Genomic DNA, 20528 nt, shown 5'->3' with positions numbered 1-20528 from the left:
CTCACCAGTTGCTATCGTCAACTTTTTTGATTAGAGAAAATAGCTGCTAATGAAAGTGTGAGTGAGTAGGGGCTTTATAGTTATTCTTAAGATTGAGGTCTTCAGTCATTAGGTCCTGAGCAGTGCAGGAGCAAATTGGAGTACTGGGAACAAGTGCGTTATAGCTTGTCAATAGACTTGACTGCATCTGATTAAAAATGGTCACGCAAAGAGGGAGACCAAAACAGAGCAATCTGTTACACTAAATCTTGGAATCCCTTGGAAATTAAATTAGATAAGTTCTTGCAAAGTTCAGAAATAGGTTCTCTCTGCCTCTTAGGTCGTCTACTTCTATGTAACTGAAGGAAAGAGTTTTGTGACGGAAGGGTTGTCAGAAGTTACCAGTGCAACTTGAATCGCCGCATTTTCTCATTTCTAATTTGCTCTTGGCTCAAATGGTGGCAGATGTCTCTCTGAGTATTCTCTGGACATAAAATTGAAATTTATTTAGAAGAAAAATCATTAAAACTCCATTCTCTTTCATTGCTGTGAAAAATGGGGGTGGTGAGAGTGAGGGAAATAGTTTTACGACAGCCAGTGCTGTGGGAGGAGGTGCTTCATTCTCTGTGCAGCTGACAAAATGCCTACATTTGGGAACGCTTATTGTCTTATCTTGTTTCCTAGCTGTTTTTTAGAAGTGAATTGTTTTAAGAGAAGGAAATACAGGCATCTTATGTGATTTTAAATTGAGGCTTCAGAGAGGTACTTTAAGTTTGCATGTTGTTCATCAGCCCCTACAGTATCTTGCTGGATGGATGACACTTTCTTTTGAGATCAAAATCCCAAGCCTTTGAATGGAAAAGCTATACAGTCGGAAGCCAGTTATTTCTGCATTATGAAATCTTTATTTTTGTATTCCGTACATGTTACTTAAGCTTTGAGCATTGAACAAAACAGGGTTTACTATGCATTTTTATTGAATTCAAATTATCACAAGTCATTCAGTTGACAAGGGGAAAAGATCAACGATAATCAACTGATTAATAACTTCTAAGCACAACTATGAAACAGATAACAAAATCTGTGTCTATTACCCTGACAAGGATACCTAGCTGAAACATTATACATGAAATAGCATGTATTAGCACGCTGAAGTACTACATGGCTTAGTACAATCAAAGCGTTCTGTAATTCCGGGAGTGTTTGTCTAGTTGCAATATTTTACTATTCTATTTATTAATACAATAGCAGAGGATTATAATACAATACAGTAAGTGTATTTTCCATGGATGTTTCTCTAATTACTCTCATTTGTACATAAATATACAAATCTTCTCACATCCTCATGGCTTTAACAACACCAGAATTAGTTCTCTTTCTAGACTGAGTAACTTGGGTTCTTTACAGTGTTAAAAAGAGGTGTGTAACTGAGAAGCGTGCTCATATCTACATTTTATCTAAAACCTGTACAGCTTTATCATTACTACTGACAGAGTAAAATTAACTTTAGTTGCACTGAAGAGGCTTTTGAACCATTATTTATCATGCTGTAACTAATATTTTAGACTAATATATCAGCCCCAATATTTTAATGTATCCAAAATATCTGAAACTAATCATTGAAATACAAGCTTTCAGAAGTGCAGCTAGTCAAGTATGCATTTCTCACTTCATTTTGAATTAACAGACCCTCAGTTTACCATCTGTAATCATCTGTAGCACAGAAAAACAAAAACAATCACTGATACAGCAGTAGGCTTGTTTCACTGCCTGTGATAATGTCTTGCAGGTCACATAGCAATGCTACATTTAAAGAATGCAGCATTGTCTGACCATCTTTCCTTCATTAAAGCATGCTTCAGACTCTATAACCAGTCTGTGCCTCAGACTCATGGCTTAGCAGTCAGTATTGACAGCTCTTGGAAAGGCAAAGAGCAATCAATAGAAGAGGGAGGCTTCCTCTGCTGCACACACTGCTGGAGCACTTTTCTCCCCATGGAAGAGGGGACCGAGTGCTCCTTCAGCACACTGCTGAGCGAATCTGCTGCCTTTTGGCACATCTAAGCAGCTAAAGAGATGGAGCATTTCTTCTCGGAGAAAGCTGCTCCCAAGGAACATTTTAGGGTCCTGGTGGTGAAGTGTTCTTGTTCTCCACAGCACAACTCTAATGCTTCCTCACAGAAAAAGAGAACAACCAAAGTAACCGATTGCAAGTCAAGAGTTCAATCCTATCTCTGAGCCATGGAGAGGAATCACTCCATACTGCATGTTCAATGAGCTATACTACTTCAGGACCTCCACACTGTCACAACTTCACTCTCATCAGCACTTGAACGTCCCAAGTATAGCCATGATGGCTTTGTCTTGTTATTTATCTGGCTTCCAGCCCTGCTCTTCCCCTCTCTGTACTCAGTGAAGACTTCAGGACACATGCCATAATCCAAAGCAGAGAACACCAGAAGTAAAAATCCATTCCAGCAGAGAGGGAAGTGTATTCTCCTATATGCTATTTCCCTGTATGTTTCAGAAGACCCACTTATCTGCCTGCAGGCTTTATGCTCAGAACAAACAGCATTCTCTGTTTAAGCACACCGTTTTCAGACTCCTGAAACCACAGTCTCAGTAGCATGGCCAGAACGTAGGAAATCTAGCCACTACATACTGAACAACAAAAGATAGGTCTACAGAGAATATCCTGCTTCATAAAGGGGAAAAGCTTTATGAAGGAGACTCTGCATTGAGTGAACAAAACATTTATGCTCCTGTGCATGGCCAAAATATACTCCCTGATCCCCTCAATATAAAGAAATACTGAAGAGCCTTCACTATGAAGATATGAAGCATATTCTGGTTCAGAACAAGACAGAATGCTTCATCGCAAGAAGTATACCATCACAGGGCGCACACTACTACCCTGCAGGATGTCTCCCAGAGGACACTTTTCTTTTATGGCTTCCCAGGCTCTAAGTAGATGTAATTTATTTCATGGTGATACCAGGACTCATTGACTCTGCATTTCTGTTCTGATGAGATTTGTCCTGTTGGCTGTTACAGTTTAGTAAGAGTGGCTCAGCAGTTTAGTGTTGTAAGACCTGAATTTACTGATTTCAGTAGTTCAGGTACTCGCCAATTGAGAACATACGTATTTCAAATTCTGACTATACACAACAACCTGAGGACAGAGGAAAAGATAAGGCAATACAGATCAACCTCAAAGCCTGGAACCTGAATTTGTCAAGGGATTCCTGCTCTTTTTTTTTTTTTTTTTTTTCTCAGAGGAGTTGTTATTGCTTGCTGTGCAACATGTCTGGAACAGAAAATTGCTTCTGGAAGTCTACAGAGAATTGTAGAAGTCACAGTAGCTACTGATGCCATTTAATGTCATCATAACTTTGCTTTCAGAAGGACAATCAAGGTCTTTGCAAAGCCTTTTGCCTCAGGATCTACTGTCATCAGCACTTTACTAAATCACCGTCTAAAGGTTTTAGCAGTTCAGACTAAAGAATCAAGAGGTACCCCAAACTGTATAAAAGAGCTAATAACAGAGAATAACCGAGGATCTTTGAAGCTGCTTGAACTAAAATTGTGTGGTCAGAATAATACTATAGTATTCTGTATGGTGTCATTCTTCTTTGAATTACTTCAAATTTCTTGTTTTAAAGTTAGTGTTAAAAAAAGCTACCTTGCATGTGTTAAAAATATTTTGGACCTGAAAGAAATTTCCCCTCCCACTTGCAGTTAAATTAAAAGCTTACTGAAGATGGGGGGGTAGGAGGGGAATCAACACAACTAACTAGCCCTTTTCTTCTAATTTTACCATGTTGCAAAAATTCTTGTTTTCTTCATTCAGCATGCAGCTGTGAAACTAGAAGTTAAGCTGAAAGTTGCTTTTTCCTTTCTTCTCCCAGAACTGAAATGGACCGGTTTTACATTTGCACCCAGCAAGCTAATAGTTTTCCTTGAATTCAAAACACATGTTACAGCTACAGAGATGAGCTGTTGTAGGTGTGATTATTTGCATGTAAATACTCAGGCACACTAAATTAAGGTAAGAGACTTCATGGTTTCAGTTGACAGACAGAGAGAACAGTGCCACTGGAAAATACCCAGAAGGCAGGATACAGTGCTTCCGTAAATTGGGTTTTGTACTTATAGATCAGGTTATGCTTTTCCCCCACAGCCAAGAAAATCACAAACCCTGCGTCGCAGTGCAGCAGCACACCAATCCTGGTAGCCTTTATATTGGGTAAGCACTTCTCAACATCATCATGCCAGGCTGAAATTTTGGAATTAAACCACTCAATGCACCAAGAATGGCTGTTTCTCCCTAGACGGCTTTCTGGTCCCTGCCGCTCCATGCTGCCATAGCAGATGCCAATGCCACAGAAGTTGTTCTGTTGTAGTTCCACCTCCCAGTAGTGGATGCCTCTCTTGAAGCACTGGAACCCCAGCACTTGGAAGCAATAGGTGAAGCGCTGAGGGTGATCACTGTATTTCAGAGGGATTTCTGAGACAGATATCTTGGTATATCTCTCAGACAGAGCGACTTTGTTATGAGCTGTGTTGTAATCCAGTGTGATTCTGGCAGCATCTGCAAAGACATAAGTCAGATGAAGGAACAGAAGAGCAAGGCACTTACACAGGTCTGCACAGGCACTTGTGTCCTATGCTCTGCGTTACAGAGCAGGCAAACAACAAGGGCAAGTTTACTTCTTCCCACATCCCTGTAGGATTCCGTACACCACCCAGATAAATACTGGCATCAGAAAAGGATTACTGATCTGTCACTGAAAGGTACCCAGTGCTGTCATGGGCTTGTGTAAGAGCTTACATTTGATGTCAAAGAAAAATCCAGTGAGTTTCACTATATTTCTAGACTATTCTAACGTAGCCAAAGAACTGGTGGGGAATTTGTTAGGGAACCCAAAGCCATTGCTGAGAAAACCTAATTTTCCTTGTTACAAATACATGAGTATTAAAGATTAATTTGATCCATCTGGCAAAGGAACCACTACATAACAAGTTAAACCGCATACCCCTTTCCCCCCCCAAAAAAAAATCTCCTTGATTTGTAACAACTAATTGATTACCTGCTAAATTATCTAAATCCCCACAAAAGTATCTTTGTCAGATAACTACAGAGGGCACATAACACTGGTGAAACAAGGGCAGAAAGTCCATCTTTAAGGAATATTGAGTTTCTTACACTGCAAAAGCTCCTCTCTGGATTTCTTTAGAAAGCTGTCAATAATATGTTTTGTTATAACGGCAGGTGCAGCATTGGGTGTTCCTGTATTTGGTGCTGTGTTGACAGAAGACAAAATACAGAGTTTAGCCAGTTGGGAAGAAACTGCACATTTAGCACATCATAGAAACATTCATGTTGGAGTGGGCATCCAGAGGTTATCAATTCTAGCTTCCTGCTCCAAGCACAGCTAACTGTAAGTTACTCAAGGTCTTGGCAAGTTTTGAAAATACTCTGTTGTCTTAGGGCAATTTCTTTTAGTGCTGGATCACTCTAGTGGTGACTAATAGGAACTTTCTCTGAGGCAACAGCTGAAATTTGCTCAGTACACCAACCCTGGTGACCATCTACTTTGCATTTTAAGAGCAGTCAATGAAAATTAGAATAAGTATTTTTTAAGTTTGAACTTACCAAGGTTAACAGGTTTCTTTTTGTCCTCTGGAAAAAAAAAAGTCAATTATTAGTTCCACTAAGACAGAAAAGCTATTGACGTAGATTTTATGTCAGCTGCAACACCATCATCCTGTCTCTTCTGAATCTGCAGCAGTAGAAAGCTGAAGGCCAAGCATGTTGAAGCTAAGTTCAAATTCATCCATACTGAAAAGTCACACATAGCACAACCTACTATTTGCTTCTTATTTCATAGGTTCACAAGCCTGAAAGGAGACTTGAAAATTCATCTAATCTGTACTCTAGGATGCAGTGTGCTAGGGCTAGTGGTAATAAGCCTGCTCCCATGGAACTATCCCTTTTCCCTTTACAACATAAGTTTTAGTACAGCTATAGTGTAGCTACAAGTCTACTCATCTCCAGCAATCTGCAATAGCTCCTTGTGCGTGCTCCCCACCCAGGACACCTTTGGAATAGAAAGGACTGTGTGTCAAGAGCTTCATGGATCATACTGGTGTCTGTCAGCCAGGCGAAGACTTGTGCTATGCTGTTCATATCTAGTTTATCTCCGTAATATCTCTGTTCGCAAGTTAAGTGACAGGAGTTTCTTAATATTTGGCCTTATTTCAAAAAGAGATTATGAAAGAGCTTCCAAATTCAGGCTGCAGTACCACATTAATACCCACAACTGACCAAAACAGCACTAAAAGACCCCAGTATGTGTCATGAAGACTGTCGCCATCAGCCCAGCCTTAGCTTCTAAGCAAGATTTGGCCAGCAAGATACTTGAGTAAGGCTGCAACTCAGTGTTGCTAATCACCACTTACTGGTATCTGCCTCCTCCTGCAAGGTGGCTTGAGTCTTGTGATGGATTTTCTCTCTGTTGGTAGGCTCTTTTGAGGGGAAGAAAGAACAGAATGTGAACAGTTCATAAGCAGGATTTGTTACATGCAGATGCATTAAAAAAGCAAACATAAATGTTTAGTACAAGTAAAACAGAAATCCTGCATGACACGGCAAGGCAGAAGGGCACTGGAATACTACAAGATCCAAAGGGTAGGAAGGCTTTGCTTCGCTTTACAGCCTGGATGGACACCCCTACAAGCGCGCACACACACACACACACACAGGCTAAGGCACAGCCACGTCTGTGCAGTTCGCTTCATTACAGCTCCGAAGACATCAATCACTAGAAAGTACAAAACGTCCTCTCTTTACCATGCCAAAGTGCTCATCACAGATAATCACTGCATCATCAACAGTGCAGGCAGCTCTTGGGTAATGGCTTAAATTCTTGCTTAGTTGCAAAACCGTAGTTAGGAGGGGGTGAGGTTCATTAGTACTTACGTGGTATAGCAGGCTTTTTTCCAGAAATCGTTTTGTTTAGGAAGGCTGCTAGAGGAGGCTTAGTTTTCCCAATTGGTTTCGCTGCAATGATAATATTTTACATTATGATTTTTATTGCCAGGAACAGCAATGCAAAAGCAAGGACAGTCTTGCTTTTCAGATGTGTGATTAGAACTTAAGTGATAATTGGCAAAGATAGAAATTGCATAGAAGTTATCCATGGCCCAATCCAAAAGATACTTTGTTTAATCCAGTAAGAAGGACATCTGCAACACTTGTGCTGTCAGCACCTTTAAGACCGGGTAACCATAGTACTGTCCATTCAGAGCGTTTTACATCTCCCATCAAATCCATATCCAAATCTTCGTATGTAACAAAAAGGTAAATTACTGTCAGAAAGAAATGTTGAGTTACACCAGAGGAAGGGCACAGAATTAAGATTATGATAAGCTTTTCAAAATGTAGATAACAGTAAGGAAACACTGGCACATTCTGTTCTCCTGTTTTACCAGACCATGGCATTTTTTCCTGGAAATGGAGAACAACGGAAGTTAGAAGTCCTAATTTAAATTAGCCAGCAGTATTTGCTGCGCTAGCTTTTTATGATGTCTAGGGGGCAGGGCAGGACCCCTCATTTGAACTGAAATCCAAGGCACAAAATAACAATTCTGCAAACGATACAATACCTTCTAGTTTTTTCTCCCTAGACTGAGTCACTGAAAGTTTCACAATGTCTTTAATGTTAACGGCAGATTGATAAACGGAATGTATCAAGTTTTGGTCCATTTCAATTGGGGGAACGAAGGCATCTTTTATTGACGTTCGTAGCAATGCAGCTGCTCTCTGAAAGAAGAAATGGAAGATCTCATGCAGACCACCTTGTGTAGCAGAAGACGGCAAATACAATCAAGTTACCTTAGGGTGAGCTTTGTGCTTTTATCCCAGATTTGGAGGAGCAAAGGCTACTTTCAGCCACAACTCATGACAGCATTTCCACAGCAAGCCGTGTACATTACTTCTCAGTGGTACGTGGAGCACTGAGAAAGATCCGCTGTGTTACAGCACAGCAGTTACTTGACCTGTGGAGATGAGTTGTCTAACTCACTAGCCCTTCTTCTTGTGGCAGAAGTAGTGTTTGAATTACAGCGAGGAGATTACCAGACAACAGTTTGTTTCACTGATATTTGTATACTTTTCTGTACACACATTTTTAGAAAAGTTCTTTTGAAGAAAGTTCCTGCAAACAACTGCATTAGTATTTGACTAAAAGTGTCTGGAGAGCAGGACTACCACAGCAGTCTGCATTCTAGAAACACTTAAGGAACACGTTACCTTTAAAAACAGAATGTCATCACGTTCAGTCAGTGCCCTCTCAGTCTGGTCTCTGGTAGACTGAATTTCATTCTTCTTATTTCCCAGAACACCAAAAATATAATCAAACTTATTTAAAATTCTTCTTTCTTCATCAACAATTATTTTTAAGATACGATTTTCTTCTTCTTCAATTAAAGCTTTAATTTCTGAAAACTCAGCTTTGATCAAATCTCTCTTTCTGGAAGCTGTCTCCTGAAGCAGACAAAAACAAGTAGATGCTGGTTTCAAAAGCAGAATTTATGGGAAAAGAAGTACTACAACTACAAGAGAAAAACTTAAGTCTGTGAGGAACATGTAGACTTCAATTACCTGAAGTGGGCAACTGAAGAGCTATGTATTTCTGTGTAGTTTGGAAAGAAAACTCATCTACTAAGCAGAGACGGTTCTCCATCTCCAAATTCCTGTTTTGCAAGGGCTCCTGGATGGATGCCAGGCAAGCTGTGCCATCTACTGGTTAAGAATACATCTGCAAATTGGAATTAAGTTCTGCCAGTCTGAAGCTTTGACACCACACACCCCCTTGTATGACTGTAGTTATTTCTGCCTCAGGGACATGCTCTGAGACAGCCCTCCTTAAAACAAAGTTCTTCCTGGTCCTTCGAGAGACATCCCAGAGGAGCACAGAAATGCTATCCTGGCAGCCTTTCAGTTTCGTGGTCTCCACAACTCAGTTCAGAAAGGATGATACCAGTGAGGTCTACCTTGTCCAGCAGTCATCACAAACAACAACCCTAATCATCAAGTGAGAGCAAGGATTTCTGCTCAAGAGACCGTCTGTGTAAATTTAGGGAAAGAGTCATCCCATTCCAGTTTACTGATCCTTTAGCTTGAGCTGCTCAGCTACACGCTTCCCAGTGCAGCAGAAATGGAAGGGTTCAAGCCCTGCTGTATCATGGGTGTGTGAGCATAAAGCGCTCCGACAGCTCCTTGGGTTTGCTCCCAGCTGCCACGGAGCTGCCCGACCCTGCCAAAAGGGCTCCTTTCTGTCCCTTCCTAATGCGGTCTCCTCCTGACAGTGCAATCCCAATGCTGCAACCACTGTCACAAGGTAGAAGCATCCACAGCATCCAGACAGCATTTTGAATAGGAGGAGCTGCCCACTCACCACAGTCTGGCTTTGGTTTGCCTTCACGAGGGTCATTGCCTGAGCAGCGCTTTCACTCTGAGTGTGCAGCTTTGCCAGTGTCGTCTTCAGCGCTGACTGCAAAAGAAGAGGCGAGAAAATACTTCAGGGAAGGATCTGCTGTGCACGTACTTGGCCGGGTCTTGCTTTTTGGAGTAAAAGTCAAATTTATAGAAGGTTTTAAATAGCCACTATAAACAGTAAGTACTGGAGGTTTAAAACGTGCTGTTCCTTTAACCACACAGGACTCTGTGTGTGTGGTTTGAGAAGCAAGCGCTTCCCACAGCTCCACACTCTCCAAATCACAAGGCCCATGGTGTTTACTCATTCTCTTGATAAGGACTAAATTCTTCTATCAACCTGGCAGTTGTCAGTGCTAAGAATGAACTTTACCTAAGGCTGGACTTTGGGCTACAGGTTAATACTACCATTTACTCCTCTCATTTTAGAGAGTTTTATTGTTCAGATGTAAATTACGTATTCCTTTAATTCAGGATGTTGCTAAGCAAAATCAGGGAGGACTTCTTGGGTTAAGACGCTTAGGTTGTACCCTCCAGCTGAGGGGATGGGAGTTTGCCCACCTAAACTCAGCACCTCTAGTTCACATTTTTCAGGTGTGCTCGTGTATCCCCTGATTTTCAGCAGTGCAGAAAAACACCTGGGCCAGGCTTGCTTCCTTTCCACTCTGTGGAGAATATTGTTACCTCCAGCACTGCCAGCTCCTCATTTTATTCAGCATGTAATAGAGCTCCCCTCGGCCACTTTCCTAATTCTTCGCTTCGTAAGAACAGCCGTGGAGCCGCGTGCGTCGCTCCGTAAGCCCGCGTTAAGGCCGCGCGGCGAAGCCTGCGTAGCGGGCGCGACGGCAGACTCGCGCGTCGCGCCCGCGCCCGATACGCGGGTCGGTCGCGGAGCCCCTGCTGCGGACCGCAGAGCGCGGGGAGGAGAGCGCTGCCATTCAGCACGGCTCCACGCGTGCGTCTGCCTGCGAGCTCTGCAACGGCAGCCTCGCGCACCCCAGTCCCTGAGAGCCGCGAGCCCAGCCTTGGCGAGAGGAGAACGGGCAAGAAGCGACTCCGAAGACATACTCCAAGCATGCGCTGCAGGGCGGATAATAGTTTGGCAAGGCCAGATATAAGATTTATAGTGCAGGTCTTGGGCCTGGCTACCTGGCGCTCTTTGCAGCCCGTGACCCCAGCTTGCCAGCAGTGGCAAGCACCGCGATGACCCCCTCCGTATTTCGGTGTGCACCAGTACCACGGATCAGGGCGCGCTCGGAGGAGGCCCCGCGCCCGCCCCGCTCGCTCACCTCGGCCTCCTCTTTGGCCTGCCGCAGGGGACTGCTGTGACACAGCTTGTGGCCGAGGAGGCAGGTGGAGCAGATGCAGCTGGCATGCTCCTTGCAGAAGAACTCGAGGAGCTTGTTGTGGTCCCTGCACTTCCTCTGCTGCAGGTTCTGCAGGGGCGGGCACAGCTGGTGGTCGCTGAAGGCCGGGCTCTCGTGGTGGGGCCGCAGGTGCTCCAGGCAGAAGGAGGCCATGCAGGTGAGGCAGGTCTTGGTGGCGGGCGCCTGCAGGCAGTTGTCGCAGGAGACGGGGTCCGCGGCCGCCCCGCAGCCCGCTGCCTCCCCCTTGGCCTCCGCCTTGGCCGAGCTGCCCTGGAGCTGCTCCACCACCCGGCACAGCACCGTGTTCTTGCGCAGCGCCGGGCGGCCCGCGAAGCTGGCGCGGCACTGCGGGCAGCTGAAGTCCTGCGTCAGCCCGGCCCAGGTGAGCTCCAGGCAGGAGGCGCAGAAGTTGTGCCCGCAGGGCACCGTCACGGGGCTGCTGAAGAGGCAGAGGCAGATGGAGCAGGTCAGCTCGTCCTCCAGCGCCGCCAGCCCTGGCTCAGGTGCAGCGGGGCTCAGCGCGGCCATCCTGCCGCAGCCCTGGCAGAAACGAAACTCCGGCGCTTTCCTGGAAATCACGTGGAGCCGCCCCGGGGCGGCCCCTGGCCCGGCCCGGCCCGGCACGGCCCCCGGGCGCGCCGCAGGTGCCCGCGGCAGCGCCCGGCCCAGGTGACGCCCGCTGCCGTCGCGCTCTCCAGAAAGTGCCAGCGGCCAGCTGGCCTCTGAAACGAGGAGTGGCGCTGACGTACCGAAAGCCGGTCCGGGAGGCTGTGATAAGACACGGGACTGGGTAGCGGCGAACTGACTCGCCCGAGGCTGCGTGCCGGGCGCAGGCAGGAGCCCGACGGCCGCGTTCGCTAACCCCGTGGACGTTCACCCAGCGGCGCCGGAGGCCTCCTGGCCCGCGGGGAGCCGTGACCGCCGTGGGGCGGAGTTGCAAACGCCCCAGTTATTTCCAGCCTGCTGCGGGGATTGTGAAACCGAGAGAAGCTGCTGCTCGGGGCCAAGCTGAACCCGCCGCCGCCGCGCAGAGCTGCTCCAGCCTACGCTGCGTTTCCTGGCGCTGAGGTTAATCCGATGATTCAAGATCATGTTAGCTGGTGTTTGTGAAGCACCTAGGTTACTGTACTCTGCATATGCAAACTGTCTCAGCAGAAGACACTTCTCAGATTTTCCACGTTTTCCTCACACTACCTGTTCAGTAACGGCTAATGAGACACTGAATGCCGAATAACACAGCGTTGAAGTGCTGTTGTTTTCTTTCACTAACTTTTCACTCCAGATTCTTAGCGTGGCCCCTCGCCCCCTCTCCTGTCCTGTCCCTGCGGCTCTCTGGGTCCCCTCAGGCCCTGCTCTCCGCTCTCAGTGGCAGCGTGGATGAAGCAGAGCAGCTCCGAGGATGCTCTAAGCTGCTCTTGGGGAGCGGAGTGCCAAGTGGTCTGATATCCCCGGATAATTCACGCAGACGGCCCGCAGTTGAAGCAGCCGCTGCCTGGCCCCAACGCGTTTCCAGTGGCCGAAGGACGCCTGGTACGGAGAACTGCTGACGTTCCCTCAACGTGGGCAGCGGAGGGCACTGGGGCCTCGGCCGAGGGCAGCGCAGGTTCGGGGACCAAGCGTGGAAGGAGCTTGAGGCAGAAGGGTCTCGGGACGGAGCAAGGCTCCGCTGTTACTTACACCGTTGTTGACAGGGATCAGCAGTTGACAGTGGCTGTAAGAAACATTGTTACAGAGACGGACCAGAGATGGGACTAATGAGCAGCTGTTAATCTTCACGTTTCTTACTTTTCTGTAGGTGGAAGATGCACTTTCTCCTGGGCTTACCTGGATTAGGCCACTGTCGACTTTCAAATGCTCCACACCTTTTCTTTTTGGCAGCGTTCATCTGATACCTGCTGACGCACATAAAGCAGGAAGGTAAATTACCTTTACAGTCGTTGTTTCTGGAGCAGAACATACTTATGGGATATTTAGAGGTTCAAATGAGCAATTTAAGTTTGTCAAAGGAGGCTTGAAATTCTGTTGTGAATAAGCCCTACCACTCCTGTTTTCTAAAAACATTGTTTCTAAAAGAAAAACATGTTTCTAAAACATTGATGTTTCTAAAACATTAAAAATTACTGCAGAATGTTACCATTTAACTATCAGAATTACTTCTCTCTTTACTTCCTTGCTATCACTTGAAACTTTCATGTGATTTGTAGTTAAATCGAACTCTTTGCACATATATTGCATATTGAAACTGCATTCAGACTTTGAGCACGAAGTTAACAGGCAGAGCACAACAAACTTCTTTTGTGCACTTGGCTGAGTAAACAGCCATCTTCGGATGCCCTCTACCACTTCTTTGGATTAACACGCAAAATGGTTTAGGCAGTTGTGATTTTACCCATCAAAGTAACAAATATCCCCAGTTTCCTATGGAGCTGACACTCACTCGCTTTCTTTTTGAAGGATCTGTAGACGAGCAGCAAACCCGAGGCCTGTTCTTACAGGCGCCGGCTGCCAGGCTCTAGCAGCAGGTGCCTGCTGTGTCCACAGTGCCCTGCCCAGCGTACGAGCTTTAACTTGCTAGCTCAAACATACACACCCCCCCTGAGTCACAAACTTAGTATGATCCCTACCACACGAGTGTGAAGAAGGGCATGACATAAGGCAACTGCAAGTGCAGAAGAACTGTTATACAACATTTTTAAAACAGATTTTTTTTAACGAACCCGTAACACTAAAGTGCATTCAAGAGGGTGGCCAAGCTTCGCGCATGACTGACAGCTGGGACTGTGCCAGGAGAGAGGCCTGCGAAGGAGCCCAGAACGCCAGGGACAGCAAGAAGCAAACGTGAAAGGTTTGTGCAGAGCATCGCTGGCTCCCCGGGATACATGTGCACCTCGAGTCCTGTTCTGCATTTTTCATTCGTTAAACGCCCTCGGCCCTGCCCCTGCTCCCAGGTGGCAGGATGCTGTCGTGCGGCTCTTCCAGAGGGCAGCGGTGTGACAGGCAGGCTGGTCGGCCTTCCCTGCCACAGACTGCCTTCACTTGATTTATAGCTTCACACTAACTTGGTAGCAGTGAACAAATAAACCTCAAGTTTTATTTTCAAAACAGCTGCTCGCTGGGGTAGTTTGTTTCAACCACGATCTGATCCTTGCAGCCAGAAGCCTTTTAGATCTTAAATCTGTAGCCAAAATGCACTGTAGGCAATGCAGCCAGGGATAAAGCCTCCTCTGAAATGCTACAAAGTATTTGCATTTTATAGGAATCAGAAAGCAACAATTTGTTTTTTTTTTTTTTTTAAAAAAAAACTATTAATCCTGTCACAGCACGATTATGCTGGAATGGCTGGATTTACTTTTTGTCCAGTTTGCAAGAACATCTGTACATGAATCCAACCGTCAATTACTTTAAAATCAATCTTTAACATAAAATAATGGCAACTAAAGAGAAATGCAGCATGGAAATTATATTTTTTACTCACATAGAAGTGTTTTTCATGAACAAGACATTTTAACAGGAATAATGCAAAGGTATGTAGTATTTTAATATAACCATGCATTAACCAGAGAATATATTTTAGCTAAACCATAATGCACAATTTTTCATGAGTTTGCATCCAGATTTTTTTTTTCATATCTTCTGCTTCAGAGTCAATTATCTGAGACAAGGATTATTTTAAATTATAAGATTGCATATTGGCAAAGTACAGTATCTCACTTAAGTGTTCTAGGTACTACCCCAATGCCAATAGTTAGCAAAGGCGTCAGTGAAATGCACTGCCACCTCCTGGTGACCCATTCTGTGATCTGGAAGATGAGAAGAGAGTCAGGACAGACGCTTCAGTACTGAAAGGGTAAAAGGGTTTGTTGAAAAGTTTCAGAGCCTACACAGATTAATACACTGGGACACAAGTTTGCCTGGGACTCATGTTATGTTCCACTGGTTCCAGATAAAGTTCTCACTTAACAATACTATTTATCAGCTCTCAAAATTACAGAAGCTTAATATCAATAAACCTTCTCTTGACATGTTCAAATGAACCCTGTATATAACTGCAAAGTCAGAGCATTTGTATCATGCTCTGTAGCTGTGGAGAAAGAGAAGTGCCTATCAATAATACTTTAATTTTTAATGCTATTTTTAATTATCCTCACAGCAAGTTACCTCTGTATTGCAGTTATACTGCTCTAGTTTAGCTAGACAAAGTGGAGCTACTGACAGTACCAGAAAGCTTATTTTATCTCTTTGAGCAAACCGTTCCAACTTTACAACTCAGAGCCATAGGACATAAAAATTGTTATTAAGCTTCTATAAAAAAATATTTCCTGTATTAAACAAAGCATTCCTATATTAAATAAAAACATATCCTAAGAAAAGACATAGTATTTATTTTTCTTTTGGTGTAATTTCATTTAAAAAACATTTATTAAAAATATCCACCAGTGGATCTGCTGTCTTCATAACTAGAAGGTAGTACTTCATGAAACAGTCCATACAGTTATTTACATTTGTTCATATCTTAGATTTTTCCATTTTCAAGGCTCGATCCATGAATCGGAGGCTCAACAATCAGTCTCGGCTCTATCAATGCATCCCAACTTTCAGTTATCTGTGAAAAAAAAAAAAACTTAGCATGTATAAGCTACGTAGGTAGATGGGAATTTCTTCTGCATTATGTTTTGTCTGGACTTGAACAACAGCGCTACTGAACAAAGATCACAGACTCTTCCTCTGATTTAGGGATCTTCCTAATGACTCTCAACTTTCATACTGTATTGTTTTCTTACCCGTATCTTCCCATACCCAGTGGATCAAGTGGTAAGCCTGTACAAACTGATACTCTAGATACAATATTATTTATTAGCCAAAACAAAAAGTTACACAGTTTGATGACTGCTTTTTGAATAACATGGAAGAAGTGATTGTTATATTGTAATCATATGCAGGAATGATTATTTTTGTTTTTATGTATTTTCATCAGATGCACTATGAAAGAAATTTTACTGAAGTGAACAGCATCATAAACCAGGTAATGTATCATCTGTGTGAAACACTGCAACAGACTTCAAAACGAGACACGCATGTTACCTTTGTATCCTGAGAAACGGCGTACTCTATCAGCTCAGCTCCATCTGCAGACTGGTAAACCAGATCAAACTTCCCTGGCTCTTTAGCCACTTAAAAAAGAAAAACAGCACAAAACAAAAAATGCCCCAGTTCAGTTAACCATAAACAAAAAGATATAAATTTTCATAATATTTAGAAAGCTAATCAAGCAGTTTTTAGTGATTACTCCAAATAGCTGCAATAAATCATATCCCAGGGGTTCAGAGAATCACCTGAGCTATATTACTCTGTATTGTGTTACCATTTATCATACCAAACAAAACAGCCTCAGCTCCTTACATTAGTAATTTATTTGGGTTGGGACTGCTCTTTAGTATCTTTTGAGTTCAAAACTTTCATTACATCAATAATGTTTATAATGGTAAAGAAAAATCTTGAGATTCTGAGATTTTGAGAATGGAATTTGTGAAAGGGGACTTGAGGAAACTGGAAATACTCCTGAAACAGGAAGTTTGCCTGGAAACCATCACTTTCTAGGGGATGTACGTGACAAGATGCATTCAGCATCCTAAGGTACATATACTTGCCTGCAGGTGATGAAAGGATCTCAAGCTCTATCTGTTTTTTATCAGCATTCCAACTGATTATTTTCCCCTCCTTCATAAAACAACAAGAAAAGAGTCAGATACGGTATACTTCAGCATGGGATAACTATTAGAACCACTGTGATACTTAAGCACAATTAGAGGAAGTATGTGTTTGTTACCTATTTTTATCTCAGTGCAAAAAATCTGCAAAGTACTAGAACTCAGTAATCTGCACTTAGTAGCACCAGTAAACCAGAAGATTTTCATTCCCTCAGCCCTTGTAGTTAAAATCATTATTTAGCCAGAAACCAAGTTATTTGAAGTGTCTACAAAATCTACTTGCACTAGTTTCAAGAATTTGTCTTGACTTCAGACAAACAGCTAAAGATGCCAGGATGGCTATATTTTTCTACCAAAGGTCTGCCTTTTTGTCATCTCTTTAAAATACTAATGATCAGTAATAGTACTTGCATTTTTTTCAAAAATTACCACAGCTTCCAAAGTTTTTTTTTTATTAGTTTGATTTTTAGAATTTCAATTTTTTACTGCGGCACCAAACAGTCTATGGAGTCAACTGAGGGAGATGAAAAATACTGTACAACTTCAAAACATTTAAACTTTATCTTGTCTATGACAGTCCTGCAAGTGAATTAAGAAAAAAGATGTAAAGAACAACAATACCTTATAGTCTGAAACTTCAGGACTGTAATTATCAGTAAGTTCCAAGCGCTGTTGAAAGAAACACAAATAAGAAGTGACAATTTCTCCAGATCTTTGGTGATGCCACCTATACCCAGACATGGCTTCCTCAGTGAGAGAAAAGTGCAAGAACTGAGCCTCCCACTCCTGGATCCTGATGCCTGTAACAGTCCCAGCCAGTCTTCCAGGACTCACTGCTCCGGAGGGTTTCCATTCGGGTCATGCTGTAAAAGGAGATCAGGGAGAAGGATCCCAGTCTCCTTAGCTGCAGTGACATCATTTTTCTTTGCTTTTTGATTTTGCAGTGAAGTAGAATTATTCATATGGGGGAGAAATAACAACATAGGGTATTTTTTTCTTTTTATAGCATCTAGTTTTAATGCTGAATTTCCTTAAACGTAACAAAGAGAGAAGTAACATGCTTCATTAGGGCATTCTTGTTTAGACATAAATCTTGGAAATACATTTTGTGAAGGAGCTTGGACTGTCTTGTGTGCTAGGGAAGGGAGTCACTGCAAACATACGTGGAAATTCCCACTGAAACAAATGTGAAGACAACATTTCTCTGCTTATGTTATACAAATTCAGCAAGTTCAAAGAAAGTGCATTTCACTTAAATGTGTGTACTCAAAACCTTTCTAAAATCAAAGTAAAATTGAAGCAAGACATCTTAGGCCAAAATATTTTTAAAGCCAACAATGGAAACTGTAATAGTTTCTAATATATGGGAAACTACTAGGTTAGAAAAACATACTGAGAGGCGCAAACTATTTCAAAGATGCCTATGAACATTAGACACAACAAGTCTTGGCTTCTGAATGACTTGCTTGAATTTAGAACAAAATGTTGTAAGAAGAACAAACAATTAGGACAAAGAGGACTCTATGGATTTCTAATTCTTATATTTCTACAGTAACAGTCCCACAACAAGGCAAGCTGAAATTCTTCAGTGTAAGCTTTTGGTCATCAGGACTATGCTATCTGTATCGTGTCCTGCAAAATTTCCAGCGGCCCAAATGAAAGATTTTCAGCTGCTAACATTTTAGATTTCACAAGTTCTTTACCTTAAAGGCAATTCTTTCTCCCACTTGTGGTGGGGCAGCTAGAAGAGGTAATACACTATAGTTTCTCTTGGGGACCTCCACAGGATTCTGTGAAAGAAACAGTAAACCCACTGATTTAATTGCTGTATTAATAAAAACAGAAGACAATGTTTTGCTGTACGAATTATACAAAATTCTGAGAAGGATAAGGTACAAATTTAAGTGCTTTGTATTAAGAAATATAATCATTTAAATATTACTTGATAAACATTTCCTCAGGCTGCTAAACATAAATACTCTGAGATTTATTACATTAAGAAACTATCAGCCTTTATCCTATTGATTTATTTCTGCTTCTGTAATGATGCTTATCTTATAGATCATTTTTGTATAGTTCAAACTGCAAGAGAAAGGTGACTAATGAGTGCATGAGTCACTCACCTGCACAAGAACAGAAGTGTTTGTTATCGCTTCATTTAGTTGTCTCTGTTTCTGGCCTTCACTGTCGTAGTTATAGAAGAAGTCCTGTTTTTCTCCTCTCCCACGGCCACGGCCCCTCATCATCCCACGAAACCCGCGGCCCCTTGATCCTTTCCAGAAGTTTTCATCTCCTATTCCTCGTCCCCTTCCGAGAACCGGGCTGGGCAGTGCTCCTTGAACACTGGCTGGTGACTGTTTATCACCATTTTTTACTATGGAACTACTCGGTCCAGCGTTTGCTTTGGTTTTTTTAATAACATGTGTTTCTGAATCTGAGCTATCAGACTCTGAAGAGGAGGTCTCTGCATTGGGAGCCTTCGGGGTGCTGGTTTTTACAGAGGCTGCGTTATTAGGCAGTGGCTTTGTCTTTGTGGCGCTGTTTTGTGCTGTTGCCACTTTGTCATCCTCTGCGCTTGAGTCAGAATCGGAGCTAGAGGACTGGGACTTTTTAGATTTTTTACTAACCGCGGTCTTCGTGGAGTTTTCAACTTTAGACTTTACAGTCACTTTACTAGAAACACCAGTTTTCACATTGGAATTTGTGGCAACCTGGGATGTGTTTCTGGGAAGTGCTGCTACCACAGGTTTACGGGAAGATTTATTTTGTTTTGTATTTACTTCACTGCTCTCACTGTCGGATGATGTGCTGGAAGAATCAGAATCTGAAGCTCCCACTGTCTTGTTCCTGGACTGTGTTGCAATCTTTTTGGTGTTATTTTTACCAGAACTTAGAGGAAAGGTATCATTCACCTGTTCTAAAGCCATCTTTGCTCCAGCAGCCTTTGAATGCTTTCCATCCTTCCTTTTTGTTGCCAAGTCTTTCTCACTCTCTGTTTTTTTAAGCTTTTTTAATTGGTCAGTAGAGCTTTCCTCCTTACCTTCTGTGAATCTCTCTCTTCCACTAATTTCTTCCTTCCTTTTTCTTTTCTTATACTTCTTTTGAGATTCCCAGCTATTCACAGAGGTTTCTTCCCTGCAAGATGGGTAATCAGGATTACGTTTATTCCTTTTCTTTTCCCTTTTGTGTCTGTCTTCTTCACTTCTGGAGGATCCTCCGTCTTCCAGCTTTTGTCTGTGCCTTTTTTTGTCTTGCCTTGATGCGCAAAAAAAGCTGTTGTTTATCTCCTCGGAATCATCTGCCGTTACCTCCTCCAATTTCACTCTGTCAAAAAGCCAAACACAGCGCTAGCGGCTCGGTGTCGTTAACGCATCAGCGCCTCCGCCCCTCGGTGACCCGCGCACGGAGCCGGGGTGCTCCGGGGGCCGCGGCGGTCGCTCCCGGGCAGTCCCCAGGGCTGCTGCCCGCCGCCGCCGCCCGGGCGGCCCTGGCCTTTCTCCAGCCTCCCGCCCCCCCGACCCCCCGCTTTATTTTCTCGGATTCCGGGGTTTTTCGGGGCCGCGGCCGGGCGGTTCCGCCGCCCCGGGCCGGGTCGGGCCGGGCCGGGGCAGCGGGGTCTCCCGGGCCGTGCCGTGCCCCCGGCGGCCCCGGCCCCCCGGCGGCCCCGGCCCCCGGCCGTACCGCAGCGAGTCGTTGTCCCGCACGAGGCGGGCGCTCTCGGTGGGCGGCAGCAGCGCCCCCTCCAGGAAGAGGCTGAGGCGGGCGCGGCGGCTGAAGCCGAAGCGGTGGCGGATGAGGCTGAGCAGGTCGGTGACGAGGCGCACCTGGCCGGGCTCCAGCAGCAGCCAGCACAGCGCGCAGCCCGGGCTGCCCGGCGGCGGGTAGTCGAAGAGCAGCCGCAGCCGCACCGGGCCCGGGCCCGCGCCGCCGCCGGCCGCCGCCATCTTGGGGGAGGGGAGGGAGGCGGCTGAAGGG

The 20528-nt window shown here is 44.2% G+C and overlaps 2 protein-coding genes across 2 annotated transcripts; both read right to left on the bottom strand.

Moving 5' to 3' along the window:
• Window positions 1-872: 872 nt before the first annotated feature.
• Window positions 873-11390, bottom strand: TRIM25 (tripartite motif containing 25). The gene is made up of 9 exons (XM_062591409.1): window positions 10768-11390; window positions 9441-9536; window positions 8294-8527; window positions 7648-7804; window positions 6962-7042; window positions 6442-6507; window positions 5636-5662; window positions 5186-5281; window positions 873-4570 (listed from the first exon to the last, which is right to left on the bottom strand). The coding sequence occupies exons 1-9, from the start codon at window positions 11371-11373 to the stop codon at window positions 4038-4040; spliced, it is 1896 nt and encodes a 631-aa protein (XP_062447393.1). The 5' UTR covers window positions 11374-11390; the 3' UTR covers window positions 873-4037.
• Window positions 11391-14170: 2780 nt separating this feature from the next.
• COIL (coilin) lies at window positions 14171-20497 on the bottom strand. The gene is made up of 7 exons (XM_062591813.1): window positions 20235-20497; window positions 18677-19877; window positions 18257-18343; window positions 17175-17222; window positions 16494-16563; window positions 15928-16016; window positions 14171-15448 (listed from the first exon to the last, which is right to left on the bottom strand). Exons 1-7 carry the CDS (start codon window positions 20495-20497, stop codon window positions 15359-15361), a joined length of 1848 nt encoding a protein of 615 aa, XP_062447797.1. The 3' UTR covers window positions 14171-15358.
• Window positions 20498-20528: the final 31 nt, after the last annotated feature.

Source organism: Rhea pennata, chromosome 19 (genome assembly GCF_028389875.1).
Source record: "Rhea pennata isolate bPtePen1 chromosome 19, bPtePen1.pri, whole genome shotgun sequence".
NCBI classification, from domain to species: Eukaryota; Metazoa; Chordata; class Aves; order Rheiformes; family Rheidae; genus Rhea; species Rhea pennata.
Note: the sequence above shows the minus strand (reverse complement) of the source record. Positions and strands in the feature narration are given on the sequence as shown.

Excerpts from the sequence above, each read along its gene's own strand:
- TRIM25 (XM_062591409.1), bottom strand. The coding sequence starts at position 11,373 with ATGGCCGCGCTGAGCCCCGCTGCACCTGAGCCAGGGCTGGCGGCGCTG. Across the intron at positions 7,043-7,647 it reads TAGGGAGAAAAAACTAGAAG|CGAAACCAATTGGGAAAACT; the intron begins GTATTGTATCGT and ends TTATCATTGCAG. Across the intron at positions 6,508-6,961 it reads AAAAAAGCCTGCTATACCAC|AGCCTACCAACAGAGAGAAA; the intron begins GTAAGTACTAAT and ends TCCCCTCAAAAG.
- COIL (XM_062591813.1), bottom strand. The coding sequence starts at position 20,497 with ATGGCGGCGGCCGGCGGCGGCGCGGGCCCGGGCCCGGTGCGGCTGCGG. Across the intron at positions 16,017-16,493 it reads GATCCTTTCATCACCTGCAG|TGGCTAAAGAGCCAGGGAAG; the intron begins GCAAGTATATGT and ends TTCTTTTTTAAG. Across the intron at positions 15,449-15,927 it reads CCGTTTCTCAGGATACAAAG|ATAACTGAAAGTTGGGATGC; the intron begins GTAACATGCGTG and ends TTTTTTTCACAG.